Source organism: Sceloporus undulatus, chromosome 4 (assembly GCF_019175285.1).
Source record: "Sceloporus undulatus isolate JIND9_A2432 ecotype Alabama chromosome 4, SceUnd_v1.1, whole genome shotgun sequence".
In the NCBI taxonomy this organism is placed as follows: Eukaryota; Metazoa; Chordata; class Lepidosauria; order Squamata; family Phrynosomatidae; genus Sceloporus; species Sceloporus undulatus.
Genome location: NC_056525.1, coordinates 94,509,436 through 94,535,060, shown reverse-complemented (window position 1 = coordinate 94,535,060; position 25,625 = coordinate 94,509,436). Strand labels below are relative to the sequence as shown.

General features: G+C 37.6%; 1 protein-coding gene across 3 annotated transcripts in view; it reads left to right on the top strand.

Moving 5' to 3' along the window:
• Window positions 1-328: 328 nt before the first annotated feature.
• Window positions 329-25,625, top strand: part of LRRIQ3 (leucine rich repeats and IQ motif containing 3) — a 38,394-nt gene continuing 13,097 nt past the window's right edge. The window contains exons 1-6 of one of the 3 annotated variants that reach the window (XM_042466198.1): window positions 404-543; window positions 765-840; window positions 4,391-4,714; window positions 6,502-6,635; window positions 18,147-18,315; window positions 23,431-23,566. In XM_042466198.1, the coding sequence (XP_042322132.1) occupies window positions 832-840; window positions 4,391-4,714; window positions 6,502-6,635; window positions 18,147-18,315; window positions 23,431-23,566 (772 nt within the window). In that variant the 5' untranslated portion in view covers window positions 404-543; window positions 765-831. The other 2 variants (XM_042466196.1, XM_042466197.1) reach the window with 2 other exon arrangements.

Here is a 25,625-nt window from a genome sequence, read left to right as displayed (position 1 = left end):
TTTGCTGCCTTGTGTGGCTCTGATCCAGAAAGGTAGAATATAAATATTTGAAAGAATGAATAACTGAATGAATAAGATATAGTTAGATATATGCTTATGTGCATTCCATACTCTAAGTTTCTTATATCTGTTAGTATTATCTTCTTCATTTAGTCATAATTCTTTAGTGTTCTTTTGGTAATGTGCAGAAATGGCAAGAGCTTTAAAAATTTGCTTACATGTGTTTAAATACTGTGTTAGAATTTTCCCCTCCATGTGCCTTCCCTGTTGTGGCTAGTTTTTCTATGGAGCAGGGGGTATTGTAACAAGCAGTTGGATATTTACATAGGGTATTTGAAGTTTTTCTTATGAAAAGTGGAATAAATGTAACCTGCTGTGTAATCCTTTTTGTCCCTTTAGATCTCTCATGGATAAACTGTAAAAGAGATAACCATGGAGGAGGGATTTACAAAGTATCTTGTCTCTACTTCTGAAAATCTGCTGCTTGAATATGGACAAACTGCTGATCCAAATGATTCAAAGAAGCTGGAAAATCTTGTTGTGGTTAGGCAACATGCTCAGTATTTAAGTGTTCTGTGTAATATGAAGTATTGTGTTTCACTTAAAATATGTGATTTTTCTGGTAATTTCCTTACGAACATTGATGCACTTGAATGTTGTACTTATTTAATTAAACTGGATCTCCATAGCAATCAGGTGAGTGGCAGCATATTTAAAAGATAGATTAACATGTGAAAAACTGATTTATCAATTTCTGTCTATAGATCAGTACCGCAAGCTTAACATATTGCCGGCGAGTCCTTCCATAGCTTGGTGTAATTGATACTGCTAATGGTTTGGGTATCTGTCATATTTCAGTTGGTTCAAAATGTAGCAGCCAGATTGGTCATTGGTACATCTAGGTCAGACCATATAACACCGGTGCTAAAATCCCTTCATTGGCTGCCAATTAGTTTCCGGGCACAGTAAAAAGTGTTGGTCATTACCTTTAAAGCCCTACATGGCATGGGCCCGAGTTACTTGAGGGAACACCTCTCCCTACACAATCCGCCCCACACTCTCAGAACATCAGGGAAGAATCTATTAGAATATTCAAAGACCAGGTTATCAACAACTTCCCACAGAGCATACACAGCCATAGCCCCCAAGCTATGGAACAACTTGCTGGAAGAGATCCGTCTTATCACCACCTTAGATGTCTTCAAGAAGGCACTAAAGACGGATCTCTTCCGGTGAGCCTACCCACCCGATCTTTTATAAAGAACCAAGGAAAACCCCACTTCTGGTTGCAACTGTGTATTTTAGATGATGATTTTATTGTTTTGAATTGTATTTTTTGAGCGATGTTATTGTTTTACTGTATGAATTTTAGATGTTACTATTTTATGGTTGTAATCCCACCTCGATCCACAGGGAGAGGCAGGAAATATAAATAAAATTTATTATTCTTATTATATTTAGAAGTCAGTAATGTAGCATTTCATATCTGCTATTATAAGAGAAACACAGCCTTTTTACTACTGTTAAAATTTTATTTCTAGATTTACATAAACAAATGTAAATATAAAATTAGCTGCCTAAAGAAATAAAAGTTTTCATATCTTTCTTAATTCACAAATTGAAATATTCATGTTAAACCTGGAAACTGGATTTTTCATGGCAACTGAAAATATCTTTGGGCTAAATCCAACATAATTCAGGTGCACTTTATGAAACATCTCACTATGCTCCAGTGTAGCATTAAGAACAGCTCAAATACTAGCTCTGACTGGTTTGTCTGCCTTCTGAAGAAGGTTTTGGAGGTAAAGGGGAGGGGCTATAATGAGAAGGAAAGATATGTTTTCCCCTTGCACAGCATTATTCTGTTGTATTAGCTGATATCCAATGTGGGATTCAGCCCCTTGATTCTTATCCTGATATTTCCCATTTTTTGCCCCCTGCAATAGTTCTCCGTAAGCTGGAATTTTACTTTCTCTATTTCTAAACAGACAGTCGGAACTCTTTATCTTTTCTGGTTCTAGAAGTTGCTGTATTGGTCTGTCCCTCCAGTTGAAGTGAATGGGGAATCACAGTCATAGAGCAGAGTGTAAATAGAATTCAGGATTAGGGTTTTTTTTTTAATATGTGCTTTATGGCAAAAAATGGAGCAGATGTTTTCTATGATAATTTATCTTTGATGTTCCCTTCTGTGATAAAGACTGTTTCACTTGTGAAGAACAAAGTTTCATAAAAATAAATTTCACAGTCCAAAATATATTCAAAGGGGATATATATATATAGCCCCCTAAAGTTAGTTTATGTGTGTTTAAGCACGGACATGGAGAAGAAAGTTTACATTTAAAATATTTTGGATTCATTTCAGAAAAGATGTAACAGATACATTAGATGGTGGGGATATAGGGAAAGAAAAAGGGGGGAAAGGGGGGGCTGTGGAGAGGAACATATATTTATACACATTTTTCCCCAGTGTAAATAGCAGCATACATACTGAATTTAGATTCTGGACAATATGCCATAAGAAACACAAATACATTGAAAGATTAAACAAGTTGGCTACATACACAGAAATATAATAGCAGGAAATATGCATTAGTGTAATTGGTAAAACTGCTCCAACAAATTGTAAGATGATAAACACAAAAATTGACTTTTTCTATTTAATACCCTAAATGACCAATAATGGGAACTTAATTCTCGTAGACATACAAAATATAATATCTAAATCAGGTTACAAGATGCTTAAAAGGAATCACTTGCATATATGAAAGCATCCAAATCCATTTAGCCAATATAGTAGAGCAGGGGCGGGTAACTGCCAGCATTTACTAAGCATATTGCCCCTCCCCTGCAAGACCCTTGACTTTAAAATAGTGTTTTTTATCCACTGCTAAAAAATACCAGCTTTTGGGTAGAATACAGTCATATATAAAGCAATGTGATGCAGTGCTTTTGCATACTTAGCAGTGATGCAGCAACGACAGCAGTAATATACTGTAGGACTTAAAAAGTGGTAGGACTGTATGCAGCTCATATGTTGCCTGCTCTGACAAGAATGCCCTGGAATTTATTTCAACTTCTATTTTTACATTGGTACATTGGTACAGCATTTCTGAAGTCTCATTTGGCTCCTGGGAGGGAGGGAATAACAGTGTTTTCTGCTCATTGTTACCCCTCTTTTTGCTCCAGCTCCCCCCCCTCCAATGATCTCCCCTAATCCAGGCAATGTGAGAAGGATATTACTATCAGTTCTGGGCTATTCTAAACCTTCCCCTTTTGGGGGGTGTTGTAGAGTTCTGTCAAAGTTTTGCTCAGTGCTTTCGATTGAGACATTGAGGGAGGATTCAAGACAATGTTTACCCTTCAGGTTGGCAACCTGTTCTTCTGATATTTCCCATAGCCCCTGGAGTGCTGTCTCAGAAACTATGGTACTGTAGGCTAAAAGGGGTTTAAATTATTTTCCCCCTCTTTATTTCTGAGTATACAAACCTCCTAAATTTCACAAATTAATTCCTACTACACTCTTCCCTCCATATTCACTGGGGTTAGGAACACTGGACCCCAGTGAATATGGAAAACCACAGATAACAAAACACTATGTTTTTACCTGAGAGAACACCTCTCTAGGAATCTATAGGTCTTCCAGTGCAGCTCTGTGGTCAACATCTGCCAGACATTGATCACAGAATCACGCTGGAGGAGTTACAAGTGCCTAGTGGAGTGTTCTCTCTAGTAATCTCTAGGTTCTTCAGTGCATCTGTGGGTTAAGGTTGACCATAGAGTTGCACTGGAGGACCTAGTTATTCCTAGGGAGAACATATTAATAAAATCTGTGAATAAACAAATCTGTAAAAGTCAAAGCTGCAAATGTAGAGGGATGAGTGTATATTCAGTTTGTAAATTAACAGAAGATCTTTGAAATTTTGCCTTTTAAAATATTTTATTAAGAATTTCCAGATACATTAAAAATTACAAAAACACACATATATATAAAACAGAAAGAAAAAAAAAGCAGAAGATAAAAAAGAGAGAGGAAAACCAAAGCAGAAAAAGCAGGGTGGGGGGGAGAGGCTATATGGAGGTGTGAGGCTGCACCATACCCACCTATACTGTGTAGCTTTGTGATTCTGCCAATTTGCTTTGCCCAGGTGGTCTTATTATACATTTTTATTGGCTAGTTTTATATTGGTCTAATTTGGTGAATTCCCCCATGCTTTTCAGATGTGTCCATTCTGAAGGTTATTGAGTAAAGTATTTTATATTGTATTATGAGCCAAATTTAGAGCTTGTGCTGTTTGTATGACTAGTTATACTGAATTTTAAACAGTGCATTTATTAATCAATTATCCTCTTCTCTTCCCCCCAAAACTGTTTCATTTCAATACTCTTTCAGCTAGAGAAGCTTCCAGGTCCAATGTTTTGGAGAAATATGGCAGACCTAAGACTACTTTATCTTCATGATAATGGAATTTCAAAACTGGAGAACGTACACTCATTATCTTTCTGCCCTAATCTGACTGCACTCACCTTGTTCAATACTCCACTGTGTCTGAAAATTGCCTATAGGCATATTGTTGTTAACAGCATTTTTTCGCTTAAGGCACTGGACTATTATGTCATTTCTGATGAGGAAATAATAGAGGATTGGAGGCTTCCTGAAAAATATAAGCCATTTTATCCTAGCTTTTTTGTTGATTTTTCCCCTCGTTCTGGAAAGGTAAGCATATTCAATAACCTAGTTTTTGTAAGGCATGCCTTCACAGTAGTGTTAAAATTGAATATGTTGTAATACTCTGGCCTTAAGCTGTGACCCAGCCACTACATTTTTGCATTCAGAATTCTATAAATACATAGGTTCTCTCTTGAGAGAGACATGTGCCTGTGCTCTGTGTTGTAATGTTGTTGTATTCAGTGGACAACCTGTGTCTCTCAAAAGAAAAGTATAATAGATCCAGATATGAAGAATACTGATGAAACATGCTGTTAATCACAGTTCAGGTCCAGGTGCAAACAGCAGGGCCATCTTATGAAGTCCAACCCTATTAGTGAAGAATGTTTGCCCCCTTTTCAACATGTAGGTCAGGGTTGGGAAAAGTGCTGTTCTCCAGATGGACTGCCCTAACTAGTCCTTACCATCATAACCTGGGGTGAAGAGTGCTCAGAACTGCAGTGTGACAATGTCTGGAAGGTCACATTTTGCCCAGCCCAGTCAAACAACATGATTTGAAAACAGAGTTTTAAAAATTCAGTTGTGTTACCTGTTCCTGTAACGACATTGGTGGGCAGAAATCACATAAGGAAGCAGACAGCATGAGAAGTATCAGGTTCAGAATGAAATTGATCACTGAGCTTCAGATAAAGAGCTTCAGACTAAGATATGAAATCATGGATTGCAGAACATGGCAGAGACTGATCTTTAGCTGTCCCAGGCCAGTCCTTAAGAGCAGGCAACATGTTTTGGTTAGGTCCTAGATCCTAATGATCCTGTGTCCTTTCCACATTACAGTAATTTCTGGAGGATGCAGTTCTCAGAACTTTCTAGCACTCTGTCAGCTCTGACTTGCTTCATGCTGGATGCACTGCCTGTATTGGAAAGGGAAGTACAGAGGGTGATTCCCATGGTGTTGAAGATGCTTAAAGGGTTCACATGAGGAAATCAAGACCAGAGGTTTCTGGCTATGGCAGTTCTGGATTGTTCTTGCCATTGAGTTTCTGTTCAATATTATTGCCTGAGTCTGGTATCCTGACAACTCCCATTAATGAGCTTTCTGACAGTGCTACTTATTCTGTCTCTGTTAGTATCCGTATTGCCACTTGTTTTTGTGCCATGACAGTCATACCCATTCATTAACAAGGACAAAGCTCGCACAGATGAGAGCTGGGTACCATACCATAGTTTACTGCAAATTTCAGCACTGACTAATAACTTCAGCAAGACATGAAGAAAAAAATCATGGAACCTTGCAGGATCTCCAGGAAAAACTAGAGTCAGTGATGGGCCAAAAGTCTGGACACTTCCCCTCAAAATAAAAATGGAAGCACACATGACAATCAACATTGAGATGCTATTGAACATGACATCTTTGGTGAAATTTCAATACCTGTATGATAGATTTTGTTTTGAACATTTCCTATCCCAATCCCAGTTTCCTGGTAGCTACTGAAGACAGATATTTATAGTGTGAAGTTATGAAAACTGATACACATCAAAAGAAGTGTTTGTAAGACTTTTCATAAGGGAAGAAAAGTTTTAATGTTTGGTCCCTTACTAAATGGAGTAACTGGAAAGTGTAATGGAGTTTATGATCTTCTGAGTTCAGTTAAAGAGATTCAAAGGTAATGTCTTGCCATAATATACTAAGATCATTTATAAGCCAAAGCAAAGCGTTGGCCAAGATGCCTCATCCAAAGTTGTTGCTTCAAAGTGCTATTCCACAAAAGTTGATTTTAAAGGCAAAGTGTGTTTTAATGTATATTTATACAACATTCTCATTTTTTAAATAGGAAATTGCATTTCAGGAAGAAATGAAAATGATAAGAGAGATAATTTCCAAGATCAATTTTGTTCTCTCTCATCATTCACCAGTCCTGATTATTCAGAAATGGATAAGAGGATATTTAATTAGAAAAAGATTGTGGTAAGTATATTTTTACTTAATTTTAATCAGGAGATGTTTTCATGCAGAGCAAAGTTTCTAATTTAAGTTGGCTTGTCAAACTTTCTATTAAACATATACTGTACACAAATATGTCTGTAATGCAACAAAACAAACTTTCTTAAAATGGATGTTGGGGAAATTGGAATATATTGCATATGCAAATCTCTTCAGCAAATTTTCACCAATTTTTTTCAAAACTGAAGGTTGTGGTTGCTGATTCTTCAATACATTGAGTACTTTTGCTGTCCTATATTTTCAGTATTTTAGGAGTTTGTATACCTACCAAAGGTTATCAATTTCCTGTTGTTAATCCATGGCAATTCACTTATATTTTAATAGTTTCAGACAGTATGCAAAATATACATGGCATTTACACCATTAAAATCTCAAGAGACTTGGATTCTAAACATTTGCTGCAGTATTTTTGTTTCAAGATGCTGGTGTCGTTATTCTGATAGAAGGTCAATATTTATAAAATTGTCCTGGGAATGTAGTCAGTTCAGCAAACCATTCTTAGCCCTTACTGGATGGGCATCCTTGGTATCGTGTCTCAAGAATGGATCATTCACTGTATAAATTGATTTTGACTTTGTAAACTGGAAAACATGTTCTGCAGATTTATTGGCTGTAGGCATTTTAATGTACCTGAAAGGAAATGTTCCCTTTTCTTGTTTGTTGTTGTGTGTCTTCAAGTCGTTTCTGACTTAATGAGACCCTGAGGTCTTACAGAACTACAGTTGTCCTTCTGTATTCGCGGCTTTGGCACTTGTGGTTTTTATCATTCGTGCGGTCAAGGCCTTGCCGCTCTGTAACTGGCCCAGTTGAGCCGGCTGCAGGGCAGCAAGGAGAGGAAAGAGAGGAAAGCGTTGGAACGCGCCTCTCCAACCCCTCCCTGTCGCTCTGTAACTGCCCGAACTGAGTTGGCTACAGGGCAGCAAAGAGAGGAAAGAGAGACAAGCACGCGTGCTCCCCTCCAACCGCTCCGTGCCGCTCTGTTACTGGGGGAGGAGTTGTTCACAACATTTTTGCATTCGTGGGGGTCCTTCACCCCAACCCCTGCTAATATGGAGGGATGATTCTACTTACTAATTATTTATTTATTTGAACTGATTTGATTTGATCCCAACGAATGTGTTGCTAATGTCTGTCACAGATTTTGTTCCCGCCAAACTTCAAAACTAAAATAATGAAAGCATTTTAAGAAGTGTGTTTGACTATGTCTTCGAAAGATTTTAGGACTTGTATTTCTCATGTTGAGAGTAAACAAACTGAAACTATACTCAACCCTTTGTTTATACATCCTTGGTTTGTCTTCTAATTGCTAACAACCTGTGTTGAAATTTTACTTTTCCAAATTAGTTCTACAACTGCTGCCACTGCAATCGGTTATTTATATTGTATTGTAATGAATAGGTTAATGTCTTTCATGTATAAAGGTATCTTCCTTATCTGAAATTTGAAATATTCCATAATCTAAAATTGTCTATAGGGGTAGCTGAGATTGTGTGACACATTTGCTTTTTGGAGGTTCATTGTATGCAAACTTTGTTTCATGCACAAAATTATTAAAAATATTGTTCAGTTTATGTGTAGAAGATGTATATAGTCCAAGACACACTGCAGAAATAATTCCGTTTAAGACTTCTTTAACTGACCTGCCTCAGTGCTAGGGAATTCTGGGAACTGTAGTTTTGTGAGACATTCAGCCTTCTCTATCAGAGAGCTCTGGTGCCACAATAAACTTCAATTCCCAGGACTCCCTAGCACTGAGCCAGGGCAGTTAAAGCAGTCTCAAACTGGATTATTTCTACAGTGTGTTTTGAACCTACAAAACATACCCTATATACTCATGTAAAAGTCAAACAATTTATGCTAAAAAACTGACCCCCGAAAAAACTGGATTGACTTATACATGGGTCAGTACGGTAAAGCTTCTAAAAATGGCTGTAGTGGCTGGCTGTTTGGGTTTTCCAGGGCACAGAAGTGAGAGCAGAGAGGGTCAGAGCTTCTTTTACAGTAGGTGAAAAAGTAGATGTAAACTCTTGTTATAGTCCCCCCCCCCTTGTTATAGTCATCTCCCTTTCCATGCTGTGGCTGGAAGTGCCAAATAGTGCCTGGTGGAGAGAGGGGAGATTAGTGTTTCTTTCTTCATTACCTATCTGCCTCAGTTGTTTGCAGCCAGCCCGCTTGTCGTCTTTTCCTCCTTTCCCCCTCCTCTCCAATTTCTGTATGGAGACAAGCCAGCAAGCTCCAAACAACTGAGGGCAGGCGGCAGAGCAGCCAGACAAGGCGTGCAAAAGAGGAGAAGTCAGCAGTCCTGCCAGCCAGTTTCTCATCTTTTGCCTGTCTTCTGCCTCTCCTTTTTGCATTGGGAAAAGGCCAGATCAGGTCTGCAGTGTGCAGAAAGAGGCAGTGTGTCACCGCCCCTTTAGGGCCGTCTGTTTTCGGCCAGTGTTCTCATAGTCTTATGAACTGAATTGGACTTCATGTATGGAACTGCCATCCAGAGTAGACATTTCTAGAGTTGCACTGTAATGTGCTAACTGAAGACTGCAATAACAACATACATTAAATAGGTAGAAAAGCAGTTGTTGCAACTATTTTTGGAGAGAAAATGACAATTTTAGAGTATGAAAAGCTTTGATGATGTGAGGCTCATCATAGAGATTTTATTTCATCTAATTATCACAGAGATGTAGTGGTTCCCATATATATAACCTTCAATTAATGAAAATATGCTGTCATTCAGATGTTTGCATAAATGTGATATTAGCTGTGATGAAACATATATAGGACATTGCTATGTGTTTTTAATCTGTTTTTCAAAACATCAAAGGTAAGTAAATATAGAATTAATCAACACTGACATACCATAGCTAAAACACAGATTAATATATGCACTAAAACAATTGATCATTTAGACAAATTTGTCAGAATTGAATAGATGTGTTCTGTAATATTATAGATCTCAGTCGCACTAGCCTTAATTCTATCCTTTCATGTAGTCTACAAAAGGAATTTTAAGGAACATATTAAATATCTTAATATGCCAGAATGGAACACGCTACTGAGAATTCTGTTGACTTTATATAAAAGGTAGAAAGTGTTAAGAATATAAATTGTAGAGGAAAGATAGGGAAAGCACAGGCTGTGTGGAACACCCAGAATTGTTATATTCCACAAATGCACCCTAAGAAGTGTGAAGATCAATTTCACTAAATTCCCTCTCCCCCGGTGGTTTTAGGACTAGGAAATGCATTTAGGACTGGGAAATGTTCACTTCTTGGTCATTTTAAAGGCCTTCCCTGGGCCTAAAATCATCCAGAAAAACCCAAAAATGTGATGAAATTGCCCCCTGCCCATTGACATCAAAATCATATTTGAGAAGTTTGGTAAGTTTATGGCAGCCCTAAATCCCCTGAGAAGCAATGGCACTTTTTTACCCCTGCTTTAGGCTGCTTGAAAGGAACCTGGTACTATGAGATAGCAATAGCAATAGCAGTTAAATTTCTATAAAGCCTTATAGTGCTAAGCTAAGCACTCTCTAAGCGGTTTACAATGTCTTAGCCAATTGCCCCCAACAAGCTGGGTACTCATTTTATTGACCTACGAAAGGATGGAAGATGAAATCAACCTGGAGCCCTGCAGGATTGAACTCACAATATTTTGGCTACAGTACTGACATTTAACCTCTGCACAACAACTCTTGGAGGATCGTGAAGGAGGCTCTTTTCATAAAAAAAATGGGTAGTGGGGAACCCCGTATTTCAGGCAAAAGAGAAAATTTGTAAAACAAAGAGAAGGGAATTGATGATGATGGTGATGATGATGTAATCAATTTCTATACCTCTTTTGATAATATCATCCACATTTCTTGTATCAAAAAGACATGATTACTCATCCTTGTACACCAGCAGACACTTTACTAACCCAGCATTAATCAACATAGCTATCACAATAGTTTATAATAATTTCACATAATTGAGTAAAAGTAGTAACCCATTCATATATGTCCAATAGGTAAAATTTGATCAGCATTCATAATGAGATTTTCCCCTTAAAAACCTATAGACTGGTAAATATCTTAGTTATCATCCTAAAAGAAACTGACATAAAATCCTTAAAACTTTATCATGGTATAAATTTATATGGAAGTAAGAGCCCAATGCATGTAATATTCATCATGTCAAAAGTAGCCATGTGTACTTCAGGTTCTGACTGTTGATGAGAATCCTGCAGATTCCCAGGGGATAGTCATATGAGGCAGGAGCAGATTGTCAACAAACAAAGATGGACTGGAAAGAGGAGCCACAGGACAACTCCCTTTATTGTTCAGTATTGTTTCATCTTGTTGCTTATTTCTCATTTAATAGAGGGCAGTTCAATCCTATAGTGGGAGATAATCTGTTGTGGAGCAATTGCCACATCTCAAGCTCCTCTTCTATCCCGCTGCAGCAGTGAAATATTTAGGATATGTGGGAAGGGAACGTTTCTGCTCGCCCTCTTTTTAAAATTAATCCCTGGCAGTGGACTGGCAGGGAAAATATCTATGATTTGGGGACAGATACCACTTTCGATCCTGCATATGCAGAACGTGTACGGAGCCTAATCACCAGCAGGAATGTTGCTAGAAGTATGTCTATGCACACAGAGGTAATTGTAAGTATGCCAGGGTTCCTCCAGATAGTCTTGCCATGTCTTCAGCAGAGTGCTTCCTTGATCTCACTGAATCTTTTTTGGACCTCCTATGTACCTACTTCAGGATAAGAGGCTCAATATAAATGTGTTTGTAGACAAAGAAATTATCTCTCAATGTGGTTTGCTAAGTACGTTACTGTGTTTGTTCCAGTGATTGTTCAAGCTGTTTTAGGATAGTCTGCCCACCCCAACTGTTAGTTTTCCATCCACAGATTTGGCATCCAGGATGGCCCTGTCCCATTCACCCCACTGGTGGTGCATGCATGTGGTTGTGCCACTGCAGCCACACACATGGCATGCTACCATTAAAACCAACAGAACTTGAAGTCCTGTAGTTTTTGACATCCATGGGTGGATCCAGAACAACAACCTAGAGAATAGGTCAGGCTGAGAATGAGAGTGACTGACTAAGGTTTACCCAGTGAGGTGCATGGCTAGGAGATTCCACCAGATCTCAATATAACCTTCTAGTTACTCCATTACAGTACAGTACTTATACAGACATGTACAGCTTGAGAGCATCAGTACTAACAGTATTAAGAAAGATAGCATGTTACCAAAAAGTAGAGCAGTCAAACAAAAGTGGAATACAACTCATGGGAGCAACGTATATAATAAAGGCTTGTGGACGTCATTATGGAAAGCATGACAAGGTGTAGAGAATGACTTACTGAGATGTTGTTACAGATGTTAAAGTTTGCTTTGGTCTTTTTAGTGTGAAATCTGAAAGAAAGTATATCCTCCAAGGTCCTCTGTATTCATGTTGTGAGTGAACTGTACCCCACACCAGATGATGTTAAATTCATGGTTAGCATCATAATTTCTAAGATGAAAAGCATCGACTTGTTCCTTTGTATTATTTGTACACAGATGGTGCTCCGTGAAGCATTCAGCAAGCAAGAAAACCACATCTGTCAAAACACTCTCCATCAATCCCAGCATCTTGTGCTCAGTGGTAATAGAATGGTTGTCAGTTTAGATCAATGAATTGCATACCACATTGGGCTGACTGGTCATTTGTACAGGACAGGGGCAGCCCAACTGATATAGGAGCTGCATCTTACATGTACTTCTTCTGCATAGTCAAATGCAGCTTCTTGGCAGTTCAAGAAAGGTGAATGATTAAAGTCCACAGCAGGAATGTACTGTACTGCCAGACTGGGGAATCTGTGGCCCTTCAGGTAATCCAGTTCCCATCAGCATGAAGCAGTTTGGTCAGTGGCAAAGAATGACGGGAGTAGTACATCAATATTAGCAGAGGCTCAGATTGCCTGCTCCTCTGGAAGGAAAGCAATGCTAGCTACTATTCCCTATTTTATTCAAATGCTGACACAGATGACCACAGGAGGAGGAAGAGGTGGAGGGAAAGGTAATGGCCAGTTTGAAGTGGCCTATAGGAAAGAGTGAAAAGACCATGACAGAAGTAGAATTGACTGGGAAGAAACAACAGCGAATATATCAAAGGTTGAATCAGAAGTGTTGCTGAGAGTAAATGATAGGAGCAAAACAAAATGTTGTTGAATGGTATTGCTGACTATTGTAGCATCTCCCTATAATAATAAGATTTTATTCATTTCTGTCCTGTTTCTTCTTTGGAGATTTTCAGTGCATACCAAGAGGGCATGTAGTCCTGCCATCTGACTATCTAAATATCTTGTTGCTTAAAATATGACTGAATGTTGACAGCCATTTTTGTTTTGATACCGACAACCGTTTGGCAAGAAAAGTGAAAAATATCTGAACAATAATCTTGTCAAGCTATTATTCTGATAAAGAGTGACAGACTCTGCATCATTTTGGCAGACAGGTCAAGTTTTCTTTGGGGAAGTGGCAATTTTCCCTTTTTCAACTAATAGAAAGTCTGTGGAAGGCACCCTCCCTGAATCAAATGCATCTTGGAGAGAGAGTGCACAGAATATGAAATACAAAATGCATGCCTTTACATGTTGGCACCATGCTGTGCATCTGCAGACAACCTGCGTGCAATTGAAAAGTTTAATCAGAATATAAACTTGCTTCCATAGCTGTGATATTGTGGAAATACAGTATTACCATGATTTTGTCTGCAGATACATCAGCACAGGTATTATATGATCTGAGTAACATATTATTTCAAAATGTATCATAATGGGATATTTATAAACCATGCTAATTTACCAAAACAGGATTTTTGAAACTAGCAGTATATTTTTGTCAGTTGTTGTCTAGCTAAGAAGAGCTGCCAAAAAGCATGCTATGAACCTTTCAGGGAATAAGTTTCTCTAAGTTGTTAAGAAATGCTATTACAATAATAATGCAATAATGCAAGTATCATCTCAGTACCTCAAATCTGCATTGCGCTAAGAACTAAGTTGAGGGATGTAACAAATACTAAATTTATCATTTTTAGTGTTTCAGCTACTTCTCATTCTTTGTTATCAGCACTGAAAGATTCATCAGTGTATTTATCTATATTTGATCCTTTTGTGTCAGACACTAGAGGTGAGAGTCTGGGAGTATAGATTGAAGGCATCACTTACACAGCAGTCGCATACAAGTCTTTGCAAAATTAATGCTGATTGAATTAATTGGTATTTCTTACAAGCTAAGCTGAAATCCTGTACATACATACTTACAAATAAGCCGTGTTGAATTTAATAGAAATTCTCTGAAGCATGCAGAGAAGCAGTCCACAAAGAATTGGGTTGTATCCTAACACACCAGCTTCTGAGGAAGGATTGCTTCTCTGGATGCACAAGAATAAATATTTATGGTGAGTACCAGTACCTCCTGTTTGAATAAACATATCTCAGTACCTTTGTAGAACACTCCACACTTCTGCTGAAGATTGGTTGGAATCATCAGTGAGAGGGAAGCATTTTTCCATTGACCAGAGAGGAAGGGGAAACAGCACTTTGGCAAAAGGTGTACCCATCTACCTTTGCAGAAAGATTTGAAGGTGTAGAAATAATTACCAAAGTTCCTATGAGCATCAAAGCCTGAAACAGGCCATTCCACAAAAAGCTCCTTCATAGCCAGAATGTATCCATAGATTGGGCTACCAATTTTTCTTACCTAATCATTACACTTTTGTCCATTTTGGTATCAACTAAATGGGAAATTTTAAAGAAAAATGGTCATGCTAAAAAATGTGATTCTAAATGACACATTTAGGTGCTTTCTGCACCGCCATTTGGGACGTCCTCCGGACGTCCCATTTTAAAAAAGGCGCGTCTCTTATAGACGCCCCTGGGCCTAGTACGGACTCCGTCCGTACAAGATGGCACTGGCCCTTCTACATGGCCGGCGCCATCTTTGCGTATCGGATGCTGAGCGTCCGTACGCGTCACGCCGCTTGTGACGTAGCGAGCGCGCCCCTGGCGCCTCGCTACGTCGCAAACGCGACGGAAAAAGAAGCTCCATTTTGGAGCTTCTTTTTCGGTCCGCGCGGGAGTCGGGCCGTGTGAAGGCTCCGGCTCCCCCGTGGACCTACTGGCGGCGGCGGCAGACCGCCGCAAAGCGGCGGTCTGTACCCCGCCTTAGAGTAAGCCAGCCAGATTTAACAATGTGGCACCTTTGTCCACCACAGAAATCTCACCTCCAATTTTAAGATCAGTCTGTTAGTATGCTCAAAGCAGAGATATTTTTTGAATTGGAAACTTCTTGAATTTATTGTTTAGCCTCTATGCGAGCTTAGTCTCCTTATCCACAAGAATCCCTTAGCTAATATATTTACAAATGACACATTAATCTTTAATAGTGATCAGAGATGTAAGACCAATCCAAAACATTATTTTATTTACCAGTAAGAGAATCAAACTGAAAACCATATGTGACTCTAGAGCTGCAACTGATGCTGATCCCAACTTGAATCAAGTTAGCCATTAATTAAATTTGAGCCTTGAACGTACATTGAGATGTACCCCATTGAAATAAATGGAAATCATGAGTAGACATGAATAGTATGATGCAGTTAATCAATACATTACTAAGATTAAGATTTGATAAATGTATCCAGCAGTACTGTATTTGAAAGGTGCAGAGAAATATGAACTGATACAGAAATATGGCAACTTAATGTTTTCCCATCTTTTTCATGCCAAGCAGTTTCTAGCCTTCTGCCGTAATGAATATCCTAGGTTGCCAACTTTGTAGTGTAGTTAAAATCACATCTTGCCTTTTGTCTATAAAGTTAGTGACCATGACCCTCAGCATATAAGGTGTGACACTGCTTGAGAAATTTGGAAAATTTCTTATGGACTACTATTTTGTGTGGGAAATCAGTTCAGAATGCAGCTATTCCCAAGTAGTGTGGAACTAGAAAAAGAGGAACCTACCTCCTTTAAGCATCAGCATCAGTATGACTGCTTTGCAATTGTTTGACATTTCACTAAGATCAATATGATTTATTCTCAAGTAGACTGTAATTTTTAAAAATCTTGTTTAAATCTTGTGATTGCTTTCCAAAATCAAATGAATAAAGTTCATAGCTAGTTTACAGCTAGAAAAGGCGATTAAATGTTCAAGAGATGTTTAAGCTTGGTTAAACAAGGGCGTGATATGTGCTGAAAGCTGCACCAGAAGGAGCGGCACCGTGTGCCAGAAAGAGTAATGGCATGCGCGCTTGAGTTGTGCATGCCACCGCACCGCGGGCATGAGCCCCATTCATTTAAATCAGTGCTTCTCAATTATTTTCTGTCATGCCCCCTCTAGGAAGAAGAAAACATTTCACACCCCCCGCGCGACTGTAAATAGTATCATTTGTCTATACAGTGGTGCCTCGGGTTACGAATTTAATTCGTTCCGCGGCCGCTTTCGTAACCCGAAAAGCCTTCGTAAGCCGAATTGCCATAGGCGCTAATGGGGAAAAGCCGCGTTTCGTGCGAAAAAGCCGAAAAAAGCACCAAAATTTTTTTTCGTAACCCGAAAAAACATTCGTAACCCGGAACAATTATTTCCTATGGGATTTTTTCGTATCCCGAAAATTTCGTAACCTGGGTATTTCGTATCCCGAGGTACCACTGTAAAATTGTTATAAGTACTGTATCCTTATGGAGCCTTGCGCCCCCCTGTATGGAGCCTCGTGCCCCCCCTGGGGGGCGCGCCCCACTATTTGAGAAGTACTGATTTAAATGGGGCTTGAGCATATGCAGAATTTCCCTTACGCGGGGGGGTGTGTGGTCCGGAATGCATTCCCCTCATAAGGGAAGGGACCACTGTGCACTTCTTTGGCAGCAAGAATGACTATGGTGTTCTGCTTCAGATTATCATATTGTGCAAAATGGGGTGGAAGCATACGGGAATTTGAAAGACATTGGTATATCTCTTTATTCGCGCAAACTGGGAAATAAAGTAAATATAGTGGAGAATAGGTTATTTACTCTTAATCTTTTAATGTGCACACTGGTAAGGGCTTGGTCAGAAAGAAGGGAAAGAAATGAGGTTCCTTCAGTTCGTAGTCTCAGCTGCAGAGGAAGAACTTTTGCTATTGAGCCATGTGGTTGATTGGCATAGCAAACAAAGAAACTGGAATGGAGGGCAAAGAAAATAACACACTGGAAATTACAGCATACCATTAGACCCTGGTGTGTGATGTTAACATACAAGATTGTCTATTTCTATTAGAACATTGATGTGATAAAAATGGTTTTCAGAATCTCAGTTTAGAAGAAATCACATGCCAAGTTGTATCTTGCATAAAATAATAATCTATAGCATAATTTTAGCTCTGTAGTAAGTTCTAAGTATAAGATGATAATGCTCTAATGGGCTACACATCTAAGGTGTGGTACAGACCATCCCTGTAGGGGCGGCCTCCTCCTGTCCCTTTTCTTGCTAGGTTGGGGGCAGAGCAGCCTCACCGGCAGCCCAGAGACCCCAATCCAGCGCTTCTCAGGACCATGGAGTCCTGGCACACAGGTTATTAATAGCACACAATATATTATGGCAAAATTTTCATTGTTTCTCATATGTATTCAAAGTGTTTCATCAGTATGTTAATATGAAACCCTCTGCATATAATGTTCCAACAGCCCCTTTTTAATGCACTGTTTTTAAATGTGGTTATTATTTTTATTTGTCCAATAATTACTATTATTTACCACTTTAAAAGCAGTTTTAATATTTTAAAATTTTATCTGACAATTGAAAAAAGCATAAAATTTTCATATTTGGTTTAAAAAGTTATTTCTCATTTCATTTTTTTTTTAAAAAAAGAAGAGCCCAGTCTATAAGTTTATCCGTGTGTCAGGACTTAATGTCTCCTTTACCCTTCTAAAAAATAAACACAGGCACGTTTGCCTGTTACTCATTAGCTAAAATTACCAATAACCCTCAGGGTTTTGCAAGAATATGATCATGTTCATATATATCAGTGACAAGGGACTGCTGACCATAAAATATGTGGTAGAGGTTGCACTCCTGTGCATACGTGCCTGGGAGTATGCTTTATTGAACATTGTATGGCTTGTTCATACAATTTCTGGGCATACTGGACTTTAATAACCCTGTGAGAATGAATGAGATCCAGGCTACAGTGCATTTTGTAAATCAATATAAAATAAATGGTTCTCAATGTTTGTTAGTAACCTTTTGAATATGAATTCTTGATATGCATTTCTCAGTAATGTATGAGGAATGCGTTGGCACATAATTTCCTAGTTGTTGATTTGGGAAATACGTATAACTAGGGTTAAAAGAGAGCTATATAAAAATGAATGTTCATAGTACTTCATTGTTTTGAGTTTACCAAATATTGATTTTTTTTTAATCTCCTCAAAATAAAATTGCTATGCCATTTCTCTTTAAAAATAGCTTGATGCCTTTAAAGGAAGTTCTGAAATATAAACGTTACATCAGAGATGGAACAAAGGGAATGCATATTCGACAAACACCTGCAGTACATAGCAGTAAAAGCACTCTGTTTCACACCATTGAGCTACAACGGCTTGCTGCAATTAAAAAACCTACATCTGAGATCCAAGTAAGTGTGCTATTTATACTTTAGTTTAGAAACAATCATTAAGACATTGGTACTTTGTATATGGCAGGTAGAATCATTCTGTGGAGCTAAAGAAAATCTTTGAAATCTTTAATGAATTAAACAGGAAAATATTTGATTTTGGTAGTACTGAGTTTTTTTAAGTCAATATGTGAAAGAATTTGGGGAGTGTGATTTTGTAGTAGGCCCACCCAAAACTCTTAGGATTCATGCTTGGTGGAAGCATTGCCTCATCTTCTTTATCCATTCCTTTTGACTGTCTCAGAGGAGCAAGAGTCCACGTTTCTCTCCATTTACTGTTTTGAACATCTTTCTAAAATCTGTCTAAATCTGTCCTATCCTTATGCAGTTTTTGCTGGTCGCTTTCTGGATTTAGGATAAAGTTCAGTGGATTGCACTACATTCGTAGACCTAGAGTTTTCTTCACTCTCCTTACAGAACTGCATGTCACAGCAAGACCATATCGGAAAGACCATATCTCCCCTATGTGAGCATGCCCGAACTTTTAAGATCAATGAGGGAGGGCTTTCTCATTCCCACCATTGCCACAGGCATATAGCAAAGAACTTTCTTGGTGGCTGCTCCCAAGTCATGAAACTCTCTTCCTTGGGAGTTCCTGTTGCCTCCTTTCCTGTTGTCATTTCACCCGCAGGTCAAGACCTTTTTTATGTAGGGAGGCATTTAGTTTTTAATATGTTTCTGCAGATGGAGCTTTTAATAATATAGATGTTGTGTTTCCATTTTACTGTGTTTTGAATGTGTTTTAAAAACTGCTTTTGCCCTGTGTTTTTAACTAGTATTTTTTTAAAACGGAAGTCTGCTCTCACTGTGTTTTAATGTTTATATTAATAGTTGTTTTTTAGTCATAGTATTTAAGTGGTTGCATGCTGCCTTGCATCCCATGCTGGAAGAAAGTGGGATGTGCAAAAACCTCCCAGCCTCCAATTGATCTTTTGAGGAAAGGAAGCACTGGAGACATTGGAGACGGCAGTGTGGCTATTGGTTGCTTGTAGGAGAGATGGAAATCCTGTCCTCCACAGTCTAGCCATATTTGCCTGCCTTGCCAGATGGCTGGAACCTTATGCAAGCAACGAGGAAGAAAGGAGGCATGTGTATTTGTATGTGTAAATGATGGATGAATAGTGTGTGTGTAAGATGAAAACACAGACAAGAAAGGATGTGAAATAAGAACAGTAAAGAGGGTAAAACGTAAAGTAAAGAAAGAAGAGATTTATTTAATATTTTCTGTAGGATCAGTGAATGGGAGTAATATTCACAAATCCAATGCACGTACGGAAAGCTGCCAAAATGTATATCTGGTCCACTTCAAGAGATGGAGGACCCTCTCTTTGGCCTTCCTTTGCTATGTAAATTATAGGAATAAAGTAGTCATGTCTTAATATGTGTGTTTGTATGTGTAAATACATATAATTTAGTCACTTTTTGGCAATGCAAATACTGTACTAACACACACCCTTTTGGCAATAATAGGCCACCCTGTGACTATTGGTTGATAGAATCTAAGCAAAAGGTTGGATCTGTTATTCCTTAAAAAATCTTTGTCTTTCCAACCTACTTTAAAGTTTATTCATTTCTGCAGTCTGCTAGTTTCAAGATCACATTTTGTTTGGTAGTTAACATTCCCAAAAAAATCAATATGATTTATAAAATAACCAGAGAAAATACATGTTTGAATTAAGAGATGTTATCATATAGATTTTTTTTAAAAAAACAAAAAGGCATATTCAAACATTTTACATTATTTTCTTACTCTTAATTGGTACTTTTTATTATTACATTATTATTATGTTGATACAAAATAATACTGGGAGTTGGGGATAGCAGCTGAATGAATTTCAGCACTGATGTATCTAAATCACATTTAAAAATAAGAGCAAATATTATTAAAGCAATTTTGCTGCAATCTGCTTCAGACTGAATGTTACAAAATAAAAAAAGCCTGTTCATCACTAGGAATTGTAGTATTATGTTTTAAATTGACACAAAATGTCTTCACCCAGGGTGGTCAACATCTGCTATCAGTTTCTGTAATGGTGGCCTCTGGCTCCAACATATATAGAAATCATAGCTCGACCATACAATTCAAAATATGCCTCTAAAAAACTCCCTTAGATGTTTTGCTTCCCATTTGCCTGCAATATCTTTCTTTAAGCACTAGATATGTAATTCTTCACTAAGTTTCTTGTCTAAGGTAGCAGCAAATAATTTAAGCATTTTTCTTCCCACTGTTAGAAAATGTTCAAAAAAATCTTCAAAAGCTATTTGCAATTCAGGACTTATTTTGTGCAAAATGTGCATGCAGTTCTATTGTTGTTGACTATCACTATCATCATCATCATCTACATAATGCCATCTATTTACATGGCTTTTACAGGTACAACAACCATAAACAGTGGGTCCTGCCAAAGGTGTACAATCTAAAGTGTGTGCATGTACATATGCACAGAGGGAAGGAAGGAATAATAAAATAATACCATATATACTCGACTATAAGTCGACTTCATGTATAAGTCGAGGGCAAGTTTGGGAGCCAAAATTAGGGATTTTGATATGACCCATGGCTAAGTCAAGAGTAAAACTTAGAGGCATGTAACAAAGGATGTAAAGGATGAAGCAAAGGAAACAATGTCAAAGAACATTATAAATTTCCAGCAGATGCTGATACTAAAGGTTGATATAATGGGAAAATAGTGGGGAGTCAGTGCTTCCAGGACAGATTATGTTCTTGCCTTTCACGAGGGGATGGCTCCTTTTTAAAATAAGTGTTAAAGTACAGTACTTACATTGACCTGTGGATAAGTCGACACAGGTTTTGGGGGTCAGTTTTTTGACTAAAATTTCTAGTCTTATACATGAGTACATACAGTACTATATAATACAGTTATAAACCAAATTATCCAAGTAAAATATAAATAATACAATATAATATAAAACAAAATAACAAATACATGTAGTCAAACACACAGAATTATAAAACAACATTAAATTAAAGTTCCAAAGTTCTGCACAGAAAACAGCATTTTCTACACAGAAAATAATGCAGAAATACTATTTCCAGTGTAGAAGATAATTTTCTGCATAGAAACAGCTAGTCAGAAATTTTCCAGAGTATAAGTCCCAAACTTCAAAGATTGTTGTCAGCCCAGGATTCTTTTCATCAGGATTTCTCAACACTCAATAAGTATGTTTACAACTAGTTTAAAAAATACTTTAACTATCCCTATTAAGCACCAAGCCATCATTCTTCTAGAAATAATACCTTCTCCAAATAAATAAAGAAAGCCTGATATCAGTGGCATTTCTAGGGTTGGTGTCACCCAGTGCAGTCAGTCATTGGGGGGGGGGGGTACTTATGGGGGCAGGACTTCTGGCGTGGGACTTCTGACACACCTGGGAGCACACATGCACATCCAGAATTCCCCCATGCACCCCACTGCCTGATATAAACCATCAAGCTTGCATTTACAATTTAGGATGTATCTTTACCAATATTGTTCATAAGGCACCTAAAATAATTAGGCAGTATATAAAGATTGCACATCAAAACAGTCTCCAAAAGTTTTAATCTTAAAATTCAAGTCTAGACACAGTGAGAAAAGGAAGGGAAGTTCTGTTTTCTTTGTCTAGTAAGTCTACATGCTACAAACACAACTTCCTCAAAATTACATCTGTCTTCAAATAATCAAATCCATTAATAATAGTAATAATAATATAATTTATTTATATTCTGCCTTTTCCTGGAGGAATCAAGGCGAATTACAACAGAAATTATTATAAAACAATTAACAATATTACAACATAGAATAAAAATGCAAAATACAAACAATAGTCATATTATACTGTCCCTTTACAACCCCCCACCATTACGTAATAATAAAACACAATAACAGTTAAAATAGTTACACCATTAAAACAATTGAAACAAACAAAATGAAGTAAGACAGCTCAGGGCAGACAGGGCTGTCCTTCTTTATCATCCTCCTCTCACCCAGTCACCGCCCAGATGCCGTATCTCCCCTCTGAGTCGCACATGAAATAAGGGAGAAAGCAGCCTCCCGACTCCTCTGCCGCCACTGTCTCTGGCCAAGGTGGAGGAAAGGCTCAGTGTGGCGGGAAGGGCAGGCTCAGCGTCCTTGGGGCTAGCAGCCAGGTGTCTACAATCTATGGCCATGAATTTTTACTGAGCCATGCAAGTAACACAAGCATATTGACAATTGACATTATTATGGTAGCCTGGGTAGAAAGTGGAAGCAAGTTGGAGTTTAGCAAACATCCGAATGGTATCCAATAACTAGTTTTCCTTAGTAACTATCTAACTTGATCCAAATAAAATACTAATGTAATGATAATTTCTATCTGTTTTCTATCATTTTTATAGCAATAGCAAGTACATTTCTATACTGCTTATCGGTGAACTAGCACTCCCTAAGTGGTTTACAGTGTGTAAGCCAAATTGCTCTCAACAAGCTGGGCACTCATTTTACTGACCTACAAAAGGATGGAAGGCTGAGTGAACCTTGGAGCACTGCCTGGGATTTTTAGATTCATGTTAATCAGTGTTGTATCCAGACATTTAAGTTAAAGATGAGGTTTAACAGACTACAGTTCTTTTATGTATGTATGTAAGCAGGAGTCTTCACTTTAGTCACTACTTAGTGATTTTCAAATGCCTCACAAATAGCATATGCTTCTTCTTAAACTGAATGCTTCTTTTGTTTACACAAATAAAGCTAAGGTGCCCTTGTCATCTACAAGCTTCAGAGAAATGCATCTTGGTGTAACAGATGATGAGTGAAAGGGTTGTTTAGTCTGAAAGCTAGAATTTATTCAAGGAGCATAGGGATGTGAAGTTGAAACAAGTATTCATTCATCCATATAAACACTGATGCTGCCTAGAGAGACAAATAATTCTTCATGAAAGGGTATAAATGAAGAAAAGAAGAATTAACATAATTTTTTTTACTGCAGTTAAATGAAAGTTAGTAAAATCTATATTGAAGTAAGTGCTACTCTTGGAAGTATTTTGGTATATTGCTATCACAATATGTCTGATAAATGAAGTGTTGATTTTAACAGAATGTAGATCTGAAAAATCGTAAGGAGCTCCATTTATATTTGAAGAGTTTGAAATATCCAGTTCTCTCAACCATACTCAGATTGGAAGAAAAGGAAAAGATCAAACAGAAAAAATCAAGATCACCACCTAGAAAGGGTTAGTACCAAAGGCAGTGTTCTGTACCAAAGGCAATGTTAAGTATATTTTATAAGCTTCCTATGTCATTTCTTAAATCGTAGAAACTAATTTATTGCTTTGTTTTGATATATATGTCCATCTATTCTCAATTAAAATTATACTTAAATTTCACATTCACTTAATGTTGTCTTCACCCTATACAGTAAGGGTGGTGAATACGTTACCTTCCCGTGTGTTGGATTTCAATTCCCATGAGCTGTAGATAAAATATGATAGGAATTCACCAACATTTGGGAAAACAAAAGATCTTCAACACTGCTGTAAACATCTAATCTTAAAGTACCATGGAGAAATATTTGCATTGTTTGTGTTTTGTTTTGTTTTTAATTCTGGGAACTTGTGGTCTACACCGATGAAAAAACAAGAGATATCATTTTATTTACAAAACCTGAGAGAATTAGATTTTTTAATCACTCTCTACAGCGTGACGTGGAGGGATTATAACACGTGGATGTGTTTCATTCATCAAAGAACATGGACCTTTTACATAATTTGTGAAGTTGGGTTTGACTCACGAGACTGAAAACACCAGTCATCAGTTATCATTAGTGTCATTTTCATCTGTGGCATAGTTACTAGATACAGTATGCTTTGCACATCTTTAAAAAATGCAGGCTGCTGGCCAGATATTTGTGAGGTCATGAGCATCTGCTCTTTGCACAAAAACGTATGATTAACTGCAGGATAGAATGAGGGCCACATGATATTTTACACAGAACTGACATGATCACTCCATTATCTATAAGAAATGCATATCTAATGTGGGACCAGTCATCGTGAATATGCTGTGTCAACCCAGATCTGTACCAATGCTCTCAAAACTTCCTTAATCATCAGCACAAATGTACTTGTTGGTGATAGTTTTTCTCCATTTGTTTGTTTCACTGAAAACATCCACATGAGTTAGGCAGGCAGGTAGTCTGATGCTGGTTTCTAAATATAGGTGTGGTATATGGATATCTCTATTGCATATATTATATTAACTTTGAATTGTCAGCTTGTTCAACCATTTCCTGAGAAAAGAAAATTACTTTGGGTGAAGAATCAAATGCCTTTCAGTAAGGTAATTTAACTATTCCTGGCCATCTTATATCAGTTGTATGGTACTGTCATACTGAAAAGGCACATGAAGCATAATCAGTTTTAATGGAACCCCCAATAGAATACATGTTTAAGACATATATAAGGAAAATGCAGTGAATTAAATCACCAACTACAGATACAAAAGGAGAATCTTGTGCAAAAAAATAGGTCAAAGTAAACTACATTTATCAGTATTTTAGAAGAAATGATCCCTAAAGTGGTGCAAAAATTTGCTTGTCATAACACTTGATTTTCCTCTGTTATGCATCTTACATTTAGTGTGCTTTTGTTTTAGCAAGTTCTTTAGGAAGTAAATGTTGTAATTCACATTGGAAAGTAAACCCTTGCTTAATTTGAAAATCTGATAGCTGACGGAAATATCTGAGGAAAGTCTGTTGTGCAAATAAAAACAGGATAATTGTGAGGTATATGTGTTACCCTCAATGTCTGATTTGTCCCAAACTATCATAGAAACCATTTGTTGACAGGGAACAAAAAATTTGTGGAGTTTTATACAATTTATCTCTAAAGAATTCATGGCATGTAAGGTTATTTTAGTATTCTCTTTGTGAGAATGATAAAGAAATTCCTATGAATCATTTAAGGCTGCAGTTTCATAATAAACTGCACAGTTCAAGGGCTTTTAAATATGATTTGGAAATTTCTCCCATATTTGATTAAAGCAAGGTATATTTGAACAGTAATGGCCCTGTAAGAAACATCTGGAAAGCTGAAGGACATAAACTAGTCACATTAGCTGGAACCCATAATCTAATCATAATTAACCTGTTTAGTATTGTTATAGGTTGTAGATCCAATAGTATTTGCATACTATTCTTAAGGTCAAATATCCCAATCTACAGTGAGCATGCCTATTTTTAATTCCAAATAATTACTTGGAGATTTGTGTTGCTACACCAGTAAAAGGATTAAA